Below are 20,465 nucleotides of genomic sequence, written 5' to 3'. Positions count from 1 at the left end.
TGGTACTCGCTAAACCGACTTGTGTTCTGGGATTAATGCTGATCGCTGTCTGTGTACTATTACTATTACTCTGTATATCCAGGCCATAGTCTAAAAGCCTCCATCGTTTTACCATGAAGCTTTCATCGGTCAAACAATTAATTTATTCAGAAAAACGTTTAGCCTAGCTACTAAAAGCAGCTTGAGGAAATGGAAGATTGCATAGGCCTATTTCACAGTAAGTTTGATTCTCTATCTATAGGCTTTAGGCCTAAACTAACTGTAGCCTACTGCCTGTAGACTACTTTGTGTCCATTCTTGTCATGGACATGGCTTGATTGTTTTGACTGGTAAAACGTATTACACTAGACTGTAGACAGACAAGGCAGCAGGCATTAACAAATCATTTTGCAGGAGAGCGCAGAGGAGCAGATTTATTCATGTAGGGCTTGAGGCTTCTGTGCCCCTACTTAGCCTATTGACCTGGTGAGTCATTCTCACCTCCTGTTTCACTGCTGCAAAGGCAAAGAGGAAATCAGTTGTGCATCCACACTCAGTGCACGGTGCAGGAATTGAGAGACAGGCTATTCAAACCCCTAATCAGGTTAACCTCTTCAGTCAAACAATCTAGATACAGTACAGATTACAGATACAGTTACAGAAGTATAGGCTATGGGATGTTTGTATGACATAAATGTGTAGCCTATTACTACATTTTACTATGCATTCTGTATTGTAACCTATATTTAAAGTACGCATCATTCTATTGGTAACAACATCTGGTCCCTTTTGGCATAGTAGTAATGTGGCCTAAATCCAAAAAAAAAAACTATATAGGCTCTTTTCTTTTACCACCTGTTGTCAGCTATAATTTAAGTGTTGTCTCAAACAAAAGGCTTGTTGGAATAAGAATACCCTCTTTAAAAAGTCCTCTTCCTCCCTCCATCTCTATCTCTCACACACACACACACACACACACACACACACACACACACACACACACACAGCATCACACCCTCCCACGCAGTGTGCATGAGTTTCCTGCACGTGGCTTCCCACACAAACACATACAAACAACCCCATGACTGACTTAAAGGAGAATTCCGGTGTGATATTGACCTAAAGTGTATCGAAACATGATACCGAGTGTGAACGTATGTCTCATAGCCCATCTCGGCTTGTCCCCTGCACTCCAAAATCTGGCGCTAGTTAGCCGATGCTACCAACATCTTTTTCAATAGTGGTGCTTCGGCATCGGGCTAGCCATGCAAATAAATCACTGTTTTACACCCATTTACGAGGCTCAATGTATCTCCACACTTCATTGGTAGACTTCCGAGGGCCCTGACATTTAAAACGAGACATTGAGAACTTTGAAAAAGCACTGGTAGTTTACTTACAAGACGATTTATACAGACAGTATCTTCACGAAGTTTAGCGTTTGCAGCCATCTTGAATTTAGTCACGATAAGTCGAGCAACGAGTAAGAATGAACAGGTATGATAAGGGATCAGATTCCAAAAATAATTCAGTGGAAATGCATGGATTCCAGTTGCTGCTACTGGAAGAAACTGGAAAAACTAGCGCCAGATTTTGGAGTGCAGGGGACAAGTCGAGATGGGCTATGAGACATACGTTCACACTCGGTATCATGTTTCAATACACTTTAGGTCAATATCACACCGGAATTCTCCTTTAAGTTATATAAAAAAAGAGTGCAGTGGTGCAACATTGAGTTAGATCAACATGGGGATGGAATTGTGAAATTGAGTAAACTGTCATTCTTCAGGAAAATCTTTTACAGTTCTTTTATAAGGACAAAGTGTCTTGGGTTGCCATGCCAACACAAGCTTCATTTTCCTTACTGGACCAGTCTGTGGTTGCCTTGGAGACCAAGAGTAAGAAGAATGCATCAGGGAAATAATATCACAACTTAGTGCTTCCTACTTCTCATGCTGTACCATATTTTTTATTTGTATATTCTATGCAGAAAAATATACAAGAGAAATACAGATGCATGATCAAGTGAAGTGACTGTACAAATCTGCTATAATGAACTATAAATGGGCAATAAAAATATCTGATCATGTCATCAAAGCACCTCTAATACATAAACCTTCAAGGGGGCTCCCCTCCTCTCCTTTGCCTTCTGTTTTGCTTATCTGTATGCATAAAGCTAAAGGTCAGGTGTCCTCTCCTTCTTTCATACCAAAATCATTTCTTGCTGCTTTCTGTGGGGTCTGCGCTCTGCTATTTTTTCCCTGTCCCTTTTATCTCCCTTCTCTCTCTCATAAAATTAAAATGGAAATATAATAAGTGAATTATTTGGCCTGACACATACAGTAATTGCATATGCTTTGTCAAATCCATGCAACAGAGTCAAGTTCTGTAATAAAGTTTAATTAAAAAAAGCTATTTGTTATAAAGATTGATAGATTTCTCTGTCTCTCTCAAATCAGTTTAAATGTGCTTTACTGGTATGCTATCAACAATCACAAGTCATTCTCTCTCTCTCTCTCTCTCTCTCTCTCTCTCTCTGTAGCTCATGACCTCCCAGAGGCCCTGCCACTAACAATTGCTTCATTAGTTCCCAGAGCCCCGGTGCCAGGGGCCACGGTCAGTATACAGCAGTGGCGCACAGGCCTGGCAGCCGACGATAGAGCAACAGGCTGCCAAACCGGCCGCATCCCCCAAACAAACCCCCTTTTTGTTCTCACTGACGTGTAGCATCTCTCAGCATTGAGGAGGTGTTGAAAGTCCCATAAAGCCTGGCTCAAAAACAAATGTATCTCTTTTCATGGACCATTCCTGTCTATGTACATGTTGTACACCTGATATGAAAGTGTCCTTTGTCCAATGTGATCCATTATTTACATATGTGTTCAAATAGGCTTTGTTGTCCTCTCTGTGTTTACGGGTGCTTTGCATGGGTTGACATATGTAGTGAAGGTGTTCCCTGCTTTAGGAAAATGAGGCGAGGCTGCCAGCAAAAGCAGTCTTTCACCCCTGGGTCACTGGCAGGCATTCATTAGCCACAGAAATAAAAATGGCCAGTAATCAGCGGAAGAAGGGATTATATTATTCCCCTTCCTCTCTTCTTCTTAGTCACCACTGGGCTCACCCTGCTTCCATCCCTCATGTTGCTCCTGCCCTTCTCAATGTTGGAGGAGAAAGCAGTCCCATTAGGGTGTGTCATATACACAAATGCTAGATGCTGAAAGAAAGATGATCACATGAGAAGTAGGATAATCAAGACATTATTCTACATCTACAAGTTGCTTGTGACCTGATGAACGTAAATGAAGTGAAAGTAAAATGTTTTTCACAACTGTTAGCGGTTTGAGAAATATGGGTCATTTTTTGTGATCGAGAACAAAAGTTGTCTGTTGCCAAGAGGCCAGGTGCCACCTCTCTCACATGCCATGCTATGGCGGTTTATAGGACAGATGGAGGTTTCATTAGGTGAAGGTCATATTCACTGCAGGTCTTATCTTTATCTTACCTCTGTGCCTATTGGTGATAGTGTGGGCTTCAGCTTTTTTTCAGTGGTGAGAAAAAAGAGCTTGGCTTTCCTCTCAAACGCTGCACACCCACACGCTCTCATGCACCTCTCCTTGGTGCGGTGTGTGTGTGTGTGTGTGTGTGTGTGTGCGCCTGTGTGCATGCATGTGCGCGCGCGTATGTGTGGGTGTGGGAGGGAGTAAGTGTATGCCTAGCCAAGATGTCAGATTCTAACTCTCTTCTCTCTCACACACACACATCCACAGAATATAATCAAGCTCAGTAGTCGCTGCATCAATATTTTAGTGAAAGGTTAGTCCATTTCCTCATTCAAAGAGTTTGTTGTAATTATTCTCTCTCTCTGTCTTTATCTTATTCTGTCAGTTTTACTCACTCCTCTCTAAAATATGTTTTCTATCTCTGACCATCCCTCCTTCTCTTGCCCCTGACGTTTCTCAGCTGCTAGCCGTCTCTCTGTCTGTGCTCGTACCCCCTTGTTTTGAGTTCTTTTGTTTACCACGTGCCTCTTCTCTCCTCTCGCACTCTCTCCGCCCGCTTGACCCTAATTTATCTCCTCTGTCGCTGTGTGCTCCTCTCTCTTGCCAATTTGCAAATGTGACGTGACCAAGCCTGCATTTCCTCTATCTGCACCAGCAACAGTTCCTCTACAAACGGGCAAAAGGACAGTGCAATAGGGAACACTTAGAGTGCAACTGTGGCGAAAGACGTCGTCATAAGATCCAGTTTCTGTTGATGACCCCCCGCTCTCAGGAAGCTTGTTCAACAGTGTTTGTTTTTGCCACTCAAAGTGGAAATGCATCAAGCCACAACTTTGGCAATATGGTAAGTGTTTTTTCTCCTCTGCTTTGATAGTAGAGACTAGACAACAAGGGGCTCTTTAAACGCTATGTTGACAATTCATTCAGAGTGAACTCAAAATTTGTATATTTATATTACATTTATTTTTATATTCTCACCCCATAACCACATGTAGTGCCTCATGCTCCTCTCTGAGAGTTTTGGCCACATTTGAAACGTTTTACAGTGCTTTAGAGTGTTGGATTTACATTGTGTGGAGGATGATCCTGTCCACAACTTCTCTATTAGTTCTGTTGTAGCTGAACAGTTGGAACTAAAAGCTGAGTAGATATCCTCTATCAAGGCCATTTTATGACCCTTTTATTATCAAGGTACAGGTAGAGTGGGTAGATGGCTAAATGGCTGTACAAATTTGTAATGTAGTGCAGTTGTACAGTTACAAACAAACTCAAGGATAGGATTATGAATTCTCCTTTTTGATCTAGTCAACATATATGTGAAATATGTTTGAGGAATGACATAAAAATAAAAGATGTCATTGTATGAGTGGAAAGGCATGCTTCATCAAACTGAGTAAACTAAGTCTTCTACACCTACTGCTCTCACTGTCGACCAAATGGCAACAAAACATTTTTAAACAAGCGTCTCAGTATGATGTTGCTGATTCAGGAAACATCTACAGTAAGTTTTAGTAGATTTCCACAATGAAAACAAGGTTTCGATTCAGTCAAACGGCACTTCCTACTTTTGCAGTCGTCACTGTCTCAAAAAATAGTACCTGCGCCACATAACAGATGATGAGCTGAAATAAAAGAACATAAGCAAAAGCATGCCAAAACTGCGCTGTTAACTGTTGCACTCTGACATGCACGGCTTCAGGTGTCACTTAACTGATGCACACTCAGTCCATTAGTTCTGAGGTTGGAAATAAAATCAGAAAAAAAGCTAGCTGTTGATCTTTAAGGGCTTTCACAGGGCGCACTGCTGCCTTTGGGTGAGTCATTCCTCTACAGAACGCCTCTGTCTCATCTCCATCTCACTGTTGCTGTATGCAAATGCTGTGTACATGTTTTCTGTGCTGTTAGCATAGCAACAGTGATACATTAGTGGACAAACTCTGATGAAGGCCCTAGGCTTTAGCCCTAAAAAATAAAAATTCCTTTTCCTTCTCAATAATCATAATCATGATCGCAATCCTCTTGTTTAGGTTTTCCATTTTTAAATGCCTCCATGAACCTGTGTGGTTCATTTGCCTTTAACATCTCCATATTTAAATGCCTGTAAACAGCAAATTCAACAACATATATAAATCATCTGTATCTATGCTCTTTGCTAATATAATCCTCTGCACTCGAATCTCAGTTTAGGAAAAAAAACATCTTTAACTCAGTAGTACAGTAACCAGTCTGGCATTCCTCTGCAGTACCTCTGCATAGACAAGGCACCTTTGTGATAGGAAATCACATTCCCTCTGAAATTGAGCTGCCCCCCTCCGCCCCCATCTCCTCACTCCTTCTCCCATGGTCCTTAAGTCACAGACGTAGGATTCCTTTTATCGGGGGTAGCTGGGGCCTAATGAAAACTGTGTTTCTTTTTGCAGGTAATTAGCAGCCTTGGCTCCCCGACATCACCCAGCAAGAGAGAGCGAAAGGGAGAGAGAGAGAGAGAGCTGTTACCATGGAGACTGGCAAGCTGGGTTTTGTTCAGAGTGCCGTGCCAGAGGGCTCAGTTGCGGTGACGGCGGCAGTGCATGAGGCAGCAGCAGACATGATGCACGTTCAGGCCCCGCTTGCTACCTTCTACGTCCGCACCATGACGGGGCCCTCGCAACCGCAGGTGCCGCCGCCGCCAGTGGCATCCCAGACGCAGCCGACTCAGGCCCAACCTCCTGCGGCCGTGATCCAGGACACTCCAGCCATCACCCTGCCAATCCCCGCTCTCAGCACCAAACAGCCTTTGCCTATCCTGACTCTCCACATCGCCGGAGGGATGCCTCTGGCGGCCACGCAGGCCCTGAAGTCTGGTGGAGCGGCGATGCCCACAGGGGTGGTGCCGTGCCCCTCCAAGCCCCCGAAGTCGGTGGGCAAGCACGTGTGCCAGTACTGCGGGCGTGACTGCCTGAAGCCCAGCGTGCTGGAGAAACACCTGCGCTGCCACACGGGCGAGAGGCCGTACCCTTGCACCGTCTGCGGGATCTCCTTCAAGACCCAAAGCAACCTCTACAAGCACAAGCGCACGCAGGCGCATGCCCGGATCTCCAGCGAGTCGGACCGGGGCAGTCTGAGCAGCCAGGAGAGCCTGCACAGCTCCAGGGACACTTGCTTCTCCTCCAGCTTCTCGCTGGACGCCCAGAGTCAGGACTGTGGTAGCCAGGATGGCATTGAGGTTGCGGCCAAGCAGCCTCTTGGGACCACTACGGAATCTGGTCAGTCGCATTTGAACCAGGAGGACACGCTGGGCTCAGGCACAGTTAGGGCTTTGCAACAGGCTGCTTTGGTTGGTCTCATCGTTGCCCCCATGGAAGTACAGAAAGAAGTGCTGACATCTCCGTCTCAACAGATGGAGCCCCCGTGTGGTGGTGGAGTTACCACTGCAGGCAGAGACTCAAAAAGGCTGGCCATGGGAGAATGCCCAAGACCCTGTGGTGGTGCAAGGTTGATACCCAACCGACACCTCCCTCTGCAAAGGCAGGAGGCCACTCTTTCCCCCAAGCCGTGGGACTCCATGTCTATGTCCAGGGGCAAGTCTCAGAGTCATGACAGCACCGACTCTGGGTTCAGTGACAATGGTGAACACCACTGGACATCAAGTCCGGGGAGCAGCCCGCATGAGCACAGCATGGAGTCGTTGACTGAGTCCAGCATGGAGGTACCAGATTCTCGGGCCGTCTGCCAGGTGGACTCTGACCCAGCCTCAGCTGGGGGCTCTAAGAGCAAGGTGTCGGTCCAGGAAAAGAGGCAATTGGAGGAGCGCATCTCAAAGATCATCTCAAAGAACGATGAGCTGATGGACGACAAACGCCTGGAGAACGTCCGCCCGAGGAAGACGATGCTGTCCAAACAAGGCAGCATTGACCTCCCCATGCCCTACACCTACAAGGACTCTTTTCATTTTGAGATGAAGTCCACCACCATGTCCACCATTGCCACCTCCAAGCAGACGTCTATCTCACCAGGCCCAGACAGGAGAGGGATACAAGCATTCCACAGCTCCCTGCCCTCCCAACATGTCGACAGCCTGGACCACACTCCCTTGACCAGGAGCAGCTCCTTGCCCTTTAGTGTAAGCGAGCAGCAGAGTGATACAGCAGGCATGGCCTCACCCCGTCACACTGACCGCCTCACACTGAACAGGAGAAGCAGTGCGGGACACTTATACTCGCTTAAGGTCGGGACGCAGTCCGTGGACCGGCACGAGCCGACCCACCGGTCCCTGGTCAGGCAGGGGGCCGTGGACTGCCTGCCGGAGGTGTCTCCCACCAAGAGGGGCAGCCTGAGCAGCCTCAGCTCTGACACGGACTGCACGGACACCGCGGGCGGGTCGCCCGCCTCCAGGAAGTATCGAAGGAAGCGGTCGCAGAAATTTGACTACAACAAATGGTACGTGTACGGCGACGGAACATTCCGAAAGCTCTACAGTACTTCGTCAGAGAAAGAACTGGATTCCTCCACGCTGAAAACACGAAAGTCCCTCGCTAATAGCCTTGAGCATCATGATGAGAGAGAGGACATTCAAATCAGCCAGGTCAGAGATCTTGGCGCAGGCACAAAGGTGGCTGTTTCCATCACAAACATGTCAGTGGGCACAATGCAAAGCGTTCTTTGTCCCTCCACCAGCCCTGGGCTTGGCATGGCCCCTGCGGATGCATCATGTACAGACAGGATACACAGCAGTGGTCCCTCCTATGTACTGCTCCCAGGCTCCATGTTGAAGACCGCAGGGCCGCCGCAGCAACGGGCAGAGAGCCAAGTGATTCTGGGCACTGACATTTTCTCACCGAAGGAGTCAACAATAGAGACGAGCTGTGAGATTGTCCCACAGCACAGGTCTCTTCCCTCTGAAAGGAAGAAACTACGCACAGAGGAGAATGTCTGTGTTGTACTAGACAGTATGGACACTGGAGCAAGGGAAGGGAGCGCCCCCGCTTATAAAATCGGATGGACAGATGGAGACATGACTAATGGTGTGAATCAAACCCTGGTGCCCGCGGAGAGAGAAAGCAGCAGGCCTCACATTCAACGCCAGGATAGTCTAATCTACCCTCACATAACGGCCAGACAGCCTCTGCAGAAGAGGCACAGCTCTCCGCTTTGTATGGTGGACGTAAGCAGACCATCTGAGCTGGTCACTGCTTCCTCCAACACCACCACCACCACCATCTCCCTGCCAGCAAAGACCAACTTTCTGCCCAAGTATCAGCTGAAGCTCCCCCAGACCTCAGGGAATGGAGAATCTTGCCCACGCCGCATGGCACCTTTCATTCGGCACAGCTTCTCGTCGTCGCAAATCTTCACGACGTGCGCACCCCGCTCAGGCCACAGCGACTCCATAACGTCATTCACAACCTTGACGCAGAGTCAACCGGTCACGCCCATCACACTGATCCACAGTCAGCAGAACAGGTCGAACGGGAGCACGAGGCTAAACACGCTGGGCCTGCCCGCCCCCATCTCAACTTGGAGCCCCTCTGCTGCAGCCGTTAGGGGGCTGACACACAACTTTCCTGCCCGAGGTTTAGGGGTGCCTGGTCCACCACAGAGCTTGAGAACCACGAGCGATACACCCTGGACAGCACAGAATCAGACGTTCACCATGGTCACTTCATCCATTCCAGGTCAGTCTTACATGTGCAAGACAGTGTTAGCGCAAGATCAGTTTGGCTCCATCACAACCCCACGCCACAGCCAGTCTGTCATACCTGTCATATCTCACAATCAGACTACACACACAGGCACATTATGTCCTGAACAGCGTGCCAAATCTCTCACAGATATCAATCTCACAGGTACAGCTAAGCCTGTCCAGTATCACATTCAACAAGTGGCAAATGTTACAGAATTAGCCCGGATACCAACCGCTACACCCACAACAGTGTTTTCCATTAGTCACCCTATTCAACCTGTCACAGGTGTAACACTCGATCAGACAGTTGCTCCTGCAGCAGTACAGTGTCACAGTCGGCAAGTGACAGCTGTTGTAGGTTTCAACCAAAACAATCCAGTTACACAGGCAACAGTATTTTCTAGCAACCAACATGTCAGAGATGTGTCATTCAATCAGACACCTTTACCTGTTCCCTTACAATATCAGATTCAGCAAGCTCTACCAGCATCAGGTTTAAGCCAAAGTATTTCAGTTAAACCAATCACAATGTTTGCCACCTCTCGACCAGTGAAATCTGCTAGAGAAATGTCTCTCAGTCAGAGAGGTACACCTGTATCTGTGCCATGTCAGATTCAGCAAGCTACAACTGTTATAGGTTTAGCACAGAATGTTCCAGTTACCACAAACACAATATTTTCTACAAGTCAACCTGTCAAACATTTGACTGATTTGTCTCTCAGTCAGATAACACCAGTGGTTGTACAGCATCAAACGCAGGAACTTGCGGCTGTCACACCGTTGGAACAGAGAGTTCCAGTTACATCCACCAGGATAGTTTCCAGTTGTCGAGCAATTAAGTCTGTCAGAGAAATGTCAATTAGTGAAGCACCTACTCCTGTTACAGTACAATATCACATTCAGCAAGCAACAACATTAGCACAGAATGTTCCAGCTAATTCCACAGTAGTTTCAAGTGAACCAATTAAGCAGGTCACAGATATGGCACTTCAACAAGTAGCTACCCCTATAACTGTACAGTGTGTCATTCAGCAGGCTACACCTATCACAGTATTATCCCAGAAATCTACACCTATTACAACACATGCACTGCATCAATTAATTAATCCTGTCACAGACATGGCACTCAGACAGGCAGGTAAACCTGCAACAGCACAATATCACATTCAGCAACCCACACCAATATCTCACACTCAGCCAGCAAAACCTGTCACTGTGGAATCCCTCAGCCAGCCACCCACAGCAGTCCCAGTCAGATACCAGTGTCAAGCAGCCATGTCAGGCTTAGGAAACAGCCAAACAGCTTCACCTCTTGCCGTCATACCCCTGAATCAGCCAGTTACACCCACAGCAAGTGTCGTACAGCAACTTCAGACCACCTACACATCGATTAGTACAATAGCACTGGGTGATCCTTGTGCATCCACACCCAGCGTGCAGAGTCAGGGGTCAACATCTGTGACAGCCTCCCCACAGTCCGCCACGCATGCTCCCGAGTCCTCTGCTGTTTGCCCTCTGGTGGATATCACCCCAGAGGCCCGCTCAACCACCACTGTCCCCAGAGAGAGTCTCCATGGAGGGGGCGTCGTCGGGCAGTTCGGTGGCGTGCCTGCTCAGGCCCCTGCTCAGGACACGTTCTTCATGAGAACACCGGACTTGCAGATTGTCATGCAGCTCATCTCTGACGAGCAGCTGGCCCTTATGGCACCTCAGATTGAAGCTGGGGATTACAAACAAGGAGCCGGGTGTCCCTCCATCATCGCCGGGTCAGCAGAGGCGCCAAAGACAGAGATGAGCGGACAGCCTTCTCTAGTTTCTCAGGACATGAGTGTGAGTGTAACAAATAATGGTAATGACGTAAATTCAACACAAGGGGGATCCATAGCTTCAAGAATCATGTCAACAGATGGATCTACTATGATGGCAATGTCAGATTGTGCTACATCAGTTAGCACTGCTAAACCTTCCTGTCCTGCTTCTCTGTTCATGAACTCCAACTCATCTCTGACAGGAAAGCCTTGCCAGAGTCAGGCTTCAGTTTTGCTGGGCACTGCCCAGAATCTATACATACCAGACCATACAGGTACAGTGACTAGACAGGCCACAGAATCTGGAATGAAAGAAAACTGTGAAGTGGGACAGAGAGATTGTATTCCTGCCCAATTGATGGTCAATGAGAAGAACTCTACAACGGAACAAGGTTCCGTGAAAGCCCACATTTCAGTTCATACACAGCAGCATTCATCAGTGGGGCCCACATCTCCTACACTTTACAATCCCACAATGCAACACTGCATCGTTCAGGCTCCAGAATCTCATCAGCAAAGCAGTTTGAGTGGGCCACAGTCATCGGTCTCGACTGAGAGGCCATGCCCTCCAACAATGCAAAAGTCTTTGCCCAGCAAAGTTGGAGCCCTGGTACCTAATCAGGAACACCATCTGTCAGGTGTTCCTGTGGGTTTGATTGCCTCAGTCAGGAGCAGTGCACCCGTTTCCGCCCAAAGGGTGGTTGATGTGGAGCCCCAGCCATCACTCCTCTCTGCTTGTCACACGTCTCCACCTGCGGCTCACTGTCCATCTGTTTCCCATCACTCTCCCCACTCCGAGAGGACGAGCTCCTCTTGCAGCGTTTTTCAGTCTGGCGCGATGCCTAACATCAGTCACACAACTGTCACAACACAGACCAATCCGCAGCACTGCCTGCTAGACGTGCCTAGCAGACCCCAGACTCTCACTGCTGAAGACCAGCTAGGACAAACAATATCAGTGTCCACTGAAATATTAGCCTCAAAGCCAGACCGGCATCAGCCGCTGGGAAGTGCACTGGGACTGTCTCCGCCCCCTGGATCAGTACAAGTCTTAAACAGTGCAGTTAGACTAAGCCAGCCGAATGGCCCCTCAGTTGTGCTCAGTGGCACGGAAGAGAGGAGCTCCTCTGCCACACCACTTCACCACGTGGGGTCAGTGTCAGGATCGCACGCCAGCCAACACAAACTCAGCCCTGAGGCCTGCCTCTCTCCGGCTCCTCCAGCGGTCCAGTCCATGGGCTTGGGAAGTGCATCACACCCTGCAGTGGGCCAACACAAGCCCCTGTGCCCAGGAGACGCACGAGATGGGTGTAATCACACACCACTGATTGGGAGCTCAGCGACTGAAACTGGTGTTCCAGGCAAAACATCTGGAGAGCCTCAGCAGTCCCAGACGGCCATGGGGCAGGCTGAGAAACCACAGCCGCCCTCTGCTGGTTGCAGGGTGGAGATCAGGGGGACCAGAGGTGCTGTGGAAGTGGACCAGGGCAATACACGCAGCATGGGTGTGGAGCCAACTCAAGTGTGCATCCAACAGGAAAAGACTCTCAGAGCTGAGGAGACACCCTGTGCAAGCTCAATCAGGGCTGGTCAAGGTAAGGTTGTTGTTTTTCTTCTTCTTGTTATTGTTGTTGTTGTTGAATTTTCCTTTCTGTGACATTTCAAATTAATGACATGGGAGCATGCACACTGCAAAAAGGTCTTGGGATGATTCCACACTTTTTTTGATTTTGACAGTCTGGTGCTTCTGAGAAGTAGGACAGTATTAGTGAAAACATAAAGACCACTGGAGCACATGGACATACAGTATAACCATTTTCTGTAAGGTGCTAAATGTAGACTAATGACAAAAAAGTCCTTTTGATTATAGTTCCCATTTTTCAACATTTATTAAGAAATAAATATTTCACTGTTCTTCCTCATTAGTTTTTAATTCATGAGCACTGGGTTCTCAGACATTGCATGCTGGAATCTTTCCTTTTTGTATCAGTATGTCCCCACTAGGTGGTGGCAAATAGCCATCCTCTCCCTCCTATTATGTCACTGTAATGCAATGTCATTGTATCATAAAACAACATTCTGCTGTAATTATAATACATCAGCCCAGTATCATACAATATACTGTACTGTATGCATGAGTCAAAATCACATACAGTTCTGTACATGATAGACATAGGCTACTGGTTTTATCTGTCAGTATCAAGCGAAGAAATAATGTAAATGTTCACTTTACCTCTATATTATTAAATCCCTGGAGTTTTCATGTGAGAGATAAAGAAATGATGCAATAACGCTCACATCCAACATGTTTGTAATGGAGTGATTTAATACATGTTTGTATTCAAGTGTGTGTTGGAGGTGGGGGTGGATTTTTTGGAGGGGGGGGGGCAGTGTGCATATGCCTCTGTGTGTATGTGTGTGTGTGTGTGTACACTATCTATACACAGAAACCAAACCTTTAAGGTCCGATTTTTCACATTACAGTTAGTTCTACGTCAAAGAGAAAGATAATCTCTTCTATGAATACCATAAATACTGAATCTGCTCCTTCAGCAGCCCTGTTCTCTGTTTCGAGATGCCATTAACACAGTCGAGCACCTGTAACAACCATGTAGTTAGACTATAATGGCAGTGTTCACAGGCAGTTGATCTGGGCCTTGTCCCTTCCAGAATCAGCAGTAAAATGGGATTATCATTGGTATAGAACTTGAGAAATCAAGGACACAGTCAGCTCTATTTAATGTGAGTTTAGTTGTGTCTTCCGCTCAGCCTGGAGGGTTTCAGTATCCCCACCTTTCATTTCTAGAGATACTTTTATGCAGACATCTTGAATAAATGTACGATCACTGAGGCCTGCCAGAGAAGAAGGCAGCAAATGGGCTTTGAAATAGTATGTTTACGAGATACAGATTGTGCATGAAGAGAGGCTTAGGCAGTTGAGTTCATACAGTCTGTGATTGGATTTACAAATAGTGTGTCAGAGGAACCATGTGCAGTGAAACTGTGTCTAATGGCAAAATATATAAGGACAAGTTACGATCCAAGAATCAGTGGTCAGTTAAAAGTAAGGTTCCAGCAACAGGTAATCCAAAAACAAAACAAGGCAAATAATTAAAAAAATGTCGGGCAAAAGTGTAATCCAACCGAAACATGATACAGGTCAGTGACGGTAGAGTATCAGAAATCTGAATTCAATGGTTAGCTGAACAACTATTCAGTTAGGATATACCTCACAATAGGGGATCAGAAATGAGGGACTTTAAGCAACACTATGCAACAGTTCATATGAAAGACATATAAACCTACACGGTCATATGTGTTGTATCAGGATATTATGTTGGAACACCCAGAGAAAACATAATAGTATAAGCTTTCACAGCACCATAGCTATATAGCTATTTGCTATATAACATAACAGCTGTATGCAAGCTACTGTATATTTCCAAAAGTCACCAGTTAACAAGTTATTCTCAGTGTGCTGGGGTGTGGTTTGCAAGGTTTTTGTATAAAATGTTTTACTTTCCCATTAGATGTCCATGTCAATTAGCATACAAGAGTTCAGGCGAGTTTAACACAATGGAGATGCAGGGAGCGTCCTCAAAGTGTCAGAGTTGTAAGTGTTAGAGTGTCAGAGTTGATGTGCACTTAACTGGAGCTTTGACTGCAAAGTGACTTGACTGTCTCGTATAAAAGGTGTTTGCAAGATAAAATCAACATAAAGAATTTTTGAAACACAGTGAGCTGACCTTACTTGCTGGGTTGTAGACCTTCAGGTTTTTCTTTCACTGGATCATATGGTAAAAATTAGGGGGGTGGGGGGAGGGCAGGGACAGTGTCTGATCCTCCTAAGTTACAATGGTGTTTGTGTTTACCGGCGGTTCCTAAATCCGAAATGTCATATTTCAGCTGGTCCAGAGGCTCCCAATGTAATAAATACATGCCAGAGGGGTATTTTACAAAGGCAGAATTAAGACATCCAAGATAAGTGATAAAGCGAGGTTTGACATATAGCGTTGTCTGGTCATCCTAGCTGAACTCGTTTCACTAATGCCAATCCAGGATGAGTAGGCGCGACTATGTCAAGCCAGCTGTAAGTAATTCAGGATGTGTGCGTGCTCATTTCTGCTCCAAAAGAAATAAAAAAGACGCGGAAAATAGCGTCATTCACACAAAGTGAACAACCGCTTTTGATATAGACTAACAATGAAGTAAAGTTGTGCTTTTGGAATGGGGAATCATGGCTATTTCTGTAAAACAGCAGGAGTAGGCGTGGTAGACCAACTGAATGCAAATTTACGGATGCACCCACGTGTGAGTGCTTCCTTGTCTCGGCACGCAACGTCATTAAGAAAGTGCTTGTCACTGCAAACATGCACATAGTAGCCTATGATATAGGCCTACCTTAATATTATAGTTGAAAATACCTTCGAAAACTTGCCCCTCCACTTCCAATCAACTACAGTAGGCTATTTATCAAACGTCTATCAATAAAATAAACAAACAATGAGTAGGCCTACCTAGCCCTATGTTAATAATTATAAGGCTATCACAATTAAAATAATAACCATATGGTAGTAGGCAGAAAATCTGTTTTGTTTTGCGAGCAAATACATTTAGCAAATAGTTTATAAATGAAAAAAAAGCCCCTTAAAAATTAGCACAGAGGTCAGATGTGAATAACAGCTAGCCGAACCAATAAGATGACATAATTACCATTTAGAATTAACTTAGCTTGGCTGTTAGCCTGGTCGGGACCAGGCTAGGTGCAGAGAATAAATCCCCATTGTAACTTATTTGCCATCTCTTTTGTGAAACCAAGTCAAGGCTAAATTCATCCAGGATAACCTAAAAATCCCAGCTTAATCCCTTATCTAGGTTTTGTGAAATAGCCCTCAGGTCAGATGTCAATCAGGATACAAACGTGACCTTCATTTTGATATGACCCATTCTCTTTGGAGCAATTACTGAAGTAAACGTCAGGTAATCCCATCAGTGCTTTCCCTGCCAAATCTCGAATGAGAGGTGTGGGTTTACGTCAGAGCAGAAGATTAGCAAAAATGGGATTCAATTGCACAGGGTCCTGCAAGCCACCATGTAGTGGCTCAAGTTGATCAGCAGGAGTGCTTTGCAGAGGCAACAGGAGTGTGGTTTTGTGTGTGAGTATATGTGTGTGTTATTAGTGTGTTTGTATGTGCTAGGGTGAGGTGGTGTATGTTGGCAGTGTGTTTGTATGTGCTAGGGTGAGGTGGTGTGTGTGTGTTGGCAGTGTGTTTGTATGTGCTAGGGTGAGGTGGTGTGTGTGTGGGGGGGGTGTTGGACGGTGGCCCATCCAGGGACTCCTCAGTGAGTGGCCCCCGGAGTTAGTGCAATTTCACGCCTGTCTCCCGTTCCAGAGGGCTGACGTACGATCTGAAACCCAAGCACAGCCTCTTTGTCAGGCCGCTCCTCGGAAAGTGAACATGCAAGAGTTCAGCCAAAGCAAACACGGCACTGAATCGTCGCACCGATTGTTTTTCATCACAATAATCACCTCTATACCTCCACTTGTGATATGTGGTCAGACAAGTGTATTATTCTGTGCGTCTGTGTTTTCACTGAAAGTCTCTTGCAATATTTTTTATTCATTTGGCTGACGTTTGCTTTTCAGTGAGCCATACATTCCAAAAGTCCAAACAGCAAACTCCATGCATCAGTCACACCGCCGAGAGTTTTTGTAATCCAAAAAGAGCAATATGTTGAACATTTTATATGTCGTTGACCCCTGCTAATGTTCCTCCTGTGAGTTTTACTCATTTCCCTCAATTGTTTAATGCCATACTGGCTCTACACCTGACTGACCCACACAGCCCACTTTAATGAAATATTTCAGCAACAGTTTGACTATAGTATGAGTATTTTTATTGGCTCTGGAAGACTTTATATAATACTGTATTTATATCAGAATTTTAAATGTTCATTCCCCGGGGCTGTTCAGGTGAAAGAATTCCCATCCTTGTATCAAAACTTTATGGAATCCCACATGACTTTGAAACCTACCCTCTGGGGAACATATCGAAACACGGTGAAATAGGATGATGTAGTGTGAAGAATGCAGGCTTATTTGACTCCCTTTAAGCTTGTTAATGATTGTTGTTGCTTTGCTATCAGGACCAGGCGATGTGCTCCCCCCCCAAAGCTCACTGCTGCCGCTGGGAGACTCTGGGTCAGAGAGGCGGAGGAGGGTCCCCGAGGAGCTATGGCATGGAGCAAAGGAGGAGGAGAGAGGAGGGTCACAGGAGGAGGAGGAGAAGAACAACAGTAAACTGCCCGAGGGGCAGGTTGGGGGCGACGTGGGAGGCAGAGGACAAAATGACGGGGGAGCGGATGAAAGAATGCCGGACCTGCAGGCGGAGGAGTGGACGATGAAGGAATGCAACTTAAGACAGGTATCATTCTAAATCTAACCCCCTTAAACAAACAGAGCCAAGGAATGCTCCTCTCCACCCGACATGACTCCATCATCCAAAGCTACAACAATCCACTGGCACTGCTCTGCACTGCCGCATATTATTATTGTTTTTCCCAGTGTTTATTATAAAGGAATAACATGCAGATGAAAGACTCAGATATGCCCTCTAAGACACATGTTATTGCCCTTATCCCTCCATGCCATGGCTGTGGCCAAAATATTAAATCTTAATTTATCTTTATGCATGCTGGCGAGGGAAAGATTAGGGCATTGCACTTGGAGGCAGTCTAGCCAAAGAGAGAGCTAGGGATGGTGCCAAACAGTGTTTGCTCTTAGTTAACCACTTCGGGGGAATAGGCCATTGCCTGAGTAAAATAAAACAGAAGATGTTTTTGCTGTCTGTGGTGGAGGAGACGTCTGGGGCAAGGGGGATGAGGTAGGTGTGGGGCTGGGCTGGGATGTGGTTGGGGGTTGGAGCGTGGGAGTGTGTGGTAAATAGAAGCAGACCCCGGAACAGATCTGACCCCCATCCTTTCCAAAGTGAGTCACAAAACAGCAAGCACTAAATCACATTCTGATTCCTTCTAATAGTTGGGGATTGATTCCTTTGGTCAGTGGGGCTGTACTGTCTCTTTCTCTAGGAACAGCCAGAGGATTTAATTAGGCTCCGTTAGCAAAGATTGTTTGGCATAATGAATTATTACAAATCACTGAGACTAATAATAATGGCTAGACATTTGGAACACAAAATCCATGAGAAATATTTGAAATAGTTGAGTTTAATGTGCCTACTTTACGGGGACTGGGATGACTGAAATTTCAAGGACAGGAAAGTTTTCGGGAGCAGAGTGATGTTCCCAGGCACTGATCCCCTCAGATGGCCCCTGGTGAGTGTAATTTTACGGTCTAGCTGATAAACGCAGTGACATTCCGCAGGCCACACTAACGCCATGTGTGTCTGTGTGTGTGTCTGCATGTTTTCCTGACAGGAGACAAGCAGTCATGAACCCATCTGGACCCTTTCTGTGCCTCTTTCTCCTCCTCCTCCTCCTCCACCACCTTCACCTCCTTGTGCACCTCCACCCTCCCAGGGGAGCCCTGGCATGTTGCTCAACCTTCAACTCGACACCAGCTCTTCACCCGCCACCCCACTCTATCCATCCGGCAACTTATCTAGCAGCAGCAGCAGCAGCGGCAGTTCAATTCAATCAAGGACACTTCGCCATTCCCAGCCATTTGTCCAGTGCATGACTCAAGCACACTCCAGGAGGGCGAACGCAGCGAGATGTTATCAGGAGCCCGGGGAAGTGGCAGTGTCCTCTCCGGAGACTGGAGCCGCTGCCCCCCCGCCCGGCCCGTCACCCGGTGACCTGCCGCTGCACTCTCGCGCAGAAGCTGCAAATCACTCGGAGGCCGGGTGGAAGACACATGCACTCCTCGGACACACCGAACAGACCTTCACCTGCTTGAGCCACCCAGGGGAGACCCTGTCAGACTCCCAACATCCCAGGCCTCTTCGCACAGAGGTGCAGACTCATGTCGTGGGAGAGAGGTCCAACTCCCAGCCAAACGGACTGGCCCCGGGCAGGAGACTGTCTCGAGCAGCTAAAGTGCGGAGCGGTGAGATGGTCAGTTTGAGTCGCAGCCTCAGGGGGGCGAGGAAGTGTATGGACGATAAGGAGGAGAACTCCAGCAGTAGTGATGACGAAGGAAAGCTGGTCATCGAGTTTGAGTTGAACTGAGGGAAATTGCACTTGAATGTATGTATACATAAAAAATACTCATATGGACAAACATGTACATATATACACACATGCACAGAACACAAGATGAAGACCAAACACACACAAGCTATGAAATGTCTCACACACATATACATATCAACAACAAACTGTGTCTCATCCAATCTCGCACGCCAACTCACACAAACAAGCTTTGATATTTTACTACTGCCAGCAGTGCCAGAGACCCCTGTACTCTCTCTCTCAGACACACACACGCAAACTCATTTAGAACCTGACTCTGCATCCATACTCAACCCCCCTCTCCCTCACTTCTCTCTCTCTCTCATTCTCACGCACTAGCTATCAAGCTCCCACTCTCGCCACCTGTGTGCTGAATCATGCAGTGATCAGGCCCTCCAGGTATGCCCACGGGAAGCTGGCATACGAGAGGCAGACACACACACACACACAGGAACACTCACCTCCTCAGTGTTTCACCCCCGCTTGGTTGTTCGGGACATGTGATTCATTTTTACTCAGACGCGGTCTGTGACTGTAAACAGGAAGTTGTCGGCACGAGAGCATACTCTCACAGTATCTCAGGTTCCCAAGGAATCTGCCGTCAAAGATATCCGTCAGCAAGATTGGTTTCAGCCATTAGGGGAGGGTGTGTTAATCTTCACCTGTACAATGCCCTCAGGCAGGAGTTGTTGTGAAGCAGTTTTTACAACTCCGGCTTATTCTCGCCTCTGCAATTTTGTGGTGAAGTCTGTGAGTCAAGTGCAATTTAAGATTATGTTTGTGGACACAGTAACATTTCCGTTAATAGGTGACAATCTATTATTGCTGAGCGTTGTTTCTTTTGTAATTTACATTTTTCTCCCAAAATTTTGTTCAATAAATCACTGTTCTTTTACAGTTGTTGCTATTGATGAAATCTATGATGTGTTATTTGTTTGATAGACCGATAGACAGACGGACGGACGGACGGTCAGTTAGTTAGTTGGGTCGGTTAGGTTAGGAGGTTAGTTAGTTAGTTAGTGTGCCCTTACAGTAGATTGTAACATGTTAAAGGAGCGGTGTGGAAAAAATGCAGAAGCGTTACCATGGTGCAATGGAGAGTGTCAGTGCAAGTAAATTGCCAGTGCAAATTCTATATCTATTCAAGTTCAACAGGCTGCACAATATATACAACATATAATAATCATTACTTAACTATACATAGACAAAAGTAAAAGACTTGAAGAAAAGTTTAAGTTAAAGTTGAAAACTTTCCATACAGACAAAAAGACAAAAAGTGTAATGTAGACCATGCAGGCAAGCTAGCAAAATGGGCAGGTGGTT

General features: G+C 46.5%; 1 protein-coding gene across 2 annotated transcripts; it reads left to right on the top strand.

The window, feature by feature from the left end:
- Positions 1–42: 42 nt before the first annotated feature.
- On the top strand, positions 43–20,024 carry znf831 (zinc finger protein 831). 2 transcript variants are annotated; one of them, XM_048255046.1, is made up of 7 exons: positions 43–217; positions 2,522–2,595; positions 3,747–3,792; positions 4,135–4,323; positions 5,900–12,544; positions 17,097–17,374; positions 18,387–20,024. In XM_048255046.1, exons 5-7 carry the CDS (start codon positions 5,977–5,979, stop codon positions 19,137–19,139), a joined length of 7,599 nt encoding a protein of 2,532 aa, XP_048111003.1. In that variant the 5' UTR covers positions 43–217; positions 2,522–2,595; positions 3,747–3,792; positions 4,135–4,323; positions 5,900–5,976; the 3' UTR covers positions 19,140–20,024. The 2 variants fall into 2 exon arrangements, with proteins under 2 accessions (XP_048111003.1, XP_048111002.1); XM_048255045.1 differs by lacking the exons at positions 43–217; positions 2,522–2,595; positions 3,747–3,792 and having other exon boundaries at positions 3,980–4,323.
- The last annotated feature ends 441 nt before the right edge of the window (positions 20,025–20,465 follow it).

Source organism: Alosa alosa, chromosome 10 (assembly GCF_017589495.1).
Source record: "Alosa alosa isolate M-15738 ecotype Scorff River chromosome 10, AALO_Geno_1.1, whole genome shotgun sequence".
In the NCBI taxonomy this organism is placed as follows: domain Eukaryota; kingdom Metazoa; phylum Chordata; class Actinopteri; order Clupeiformes; family Clupeidae; genus Alosa; species Alosa alosa.
Note: the sequence above shows the minus strand (reverse complement) of the source record. Positions and strands in the feature narration are given on the sequence as shown.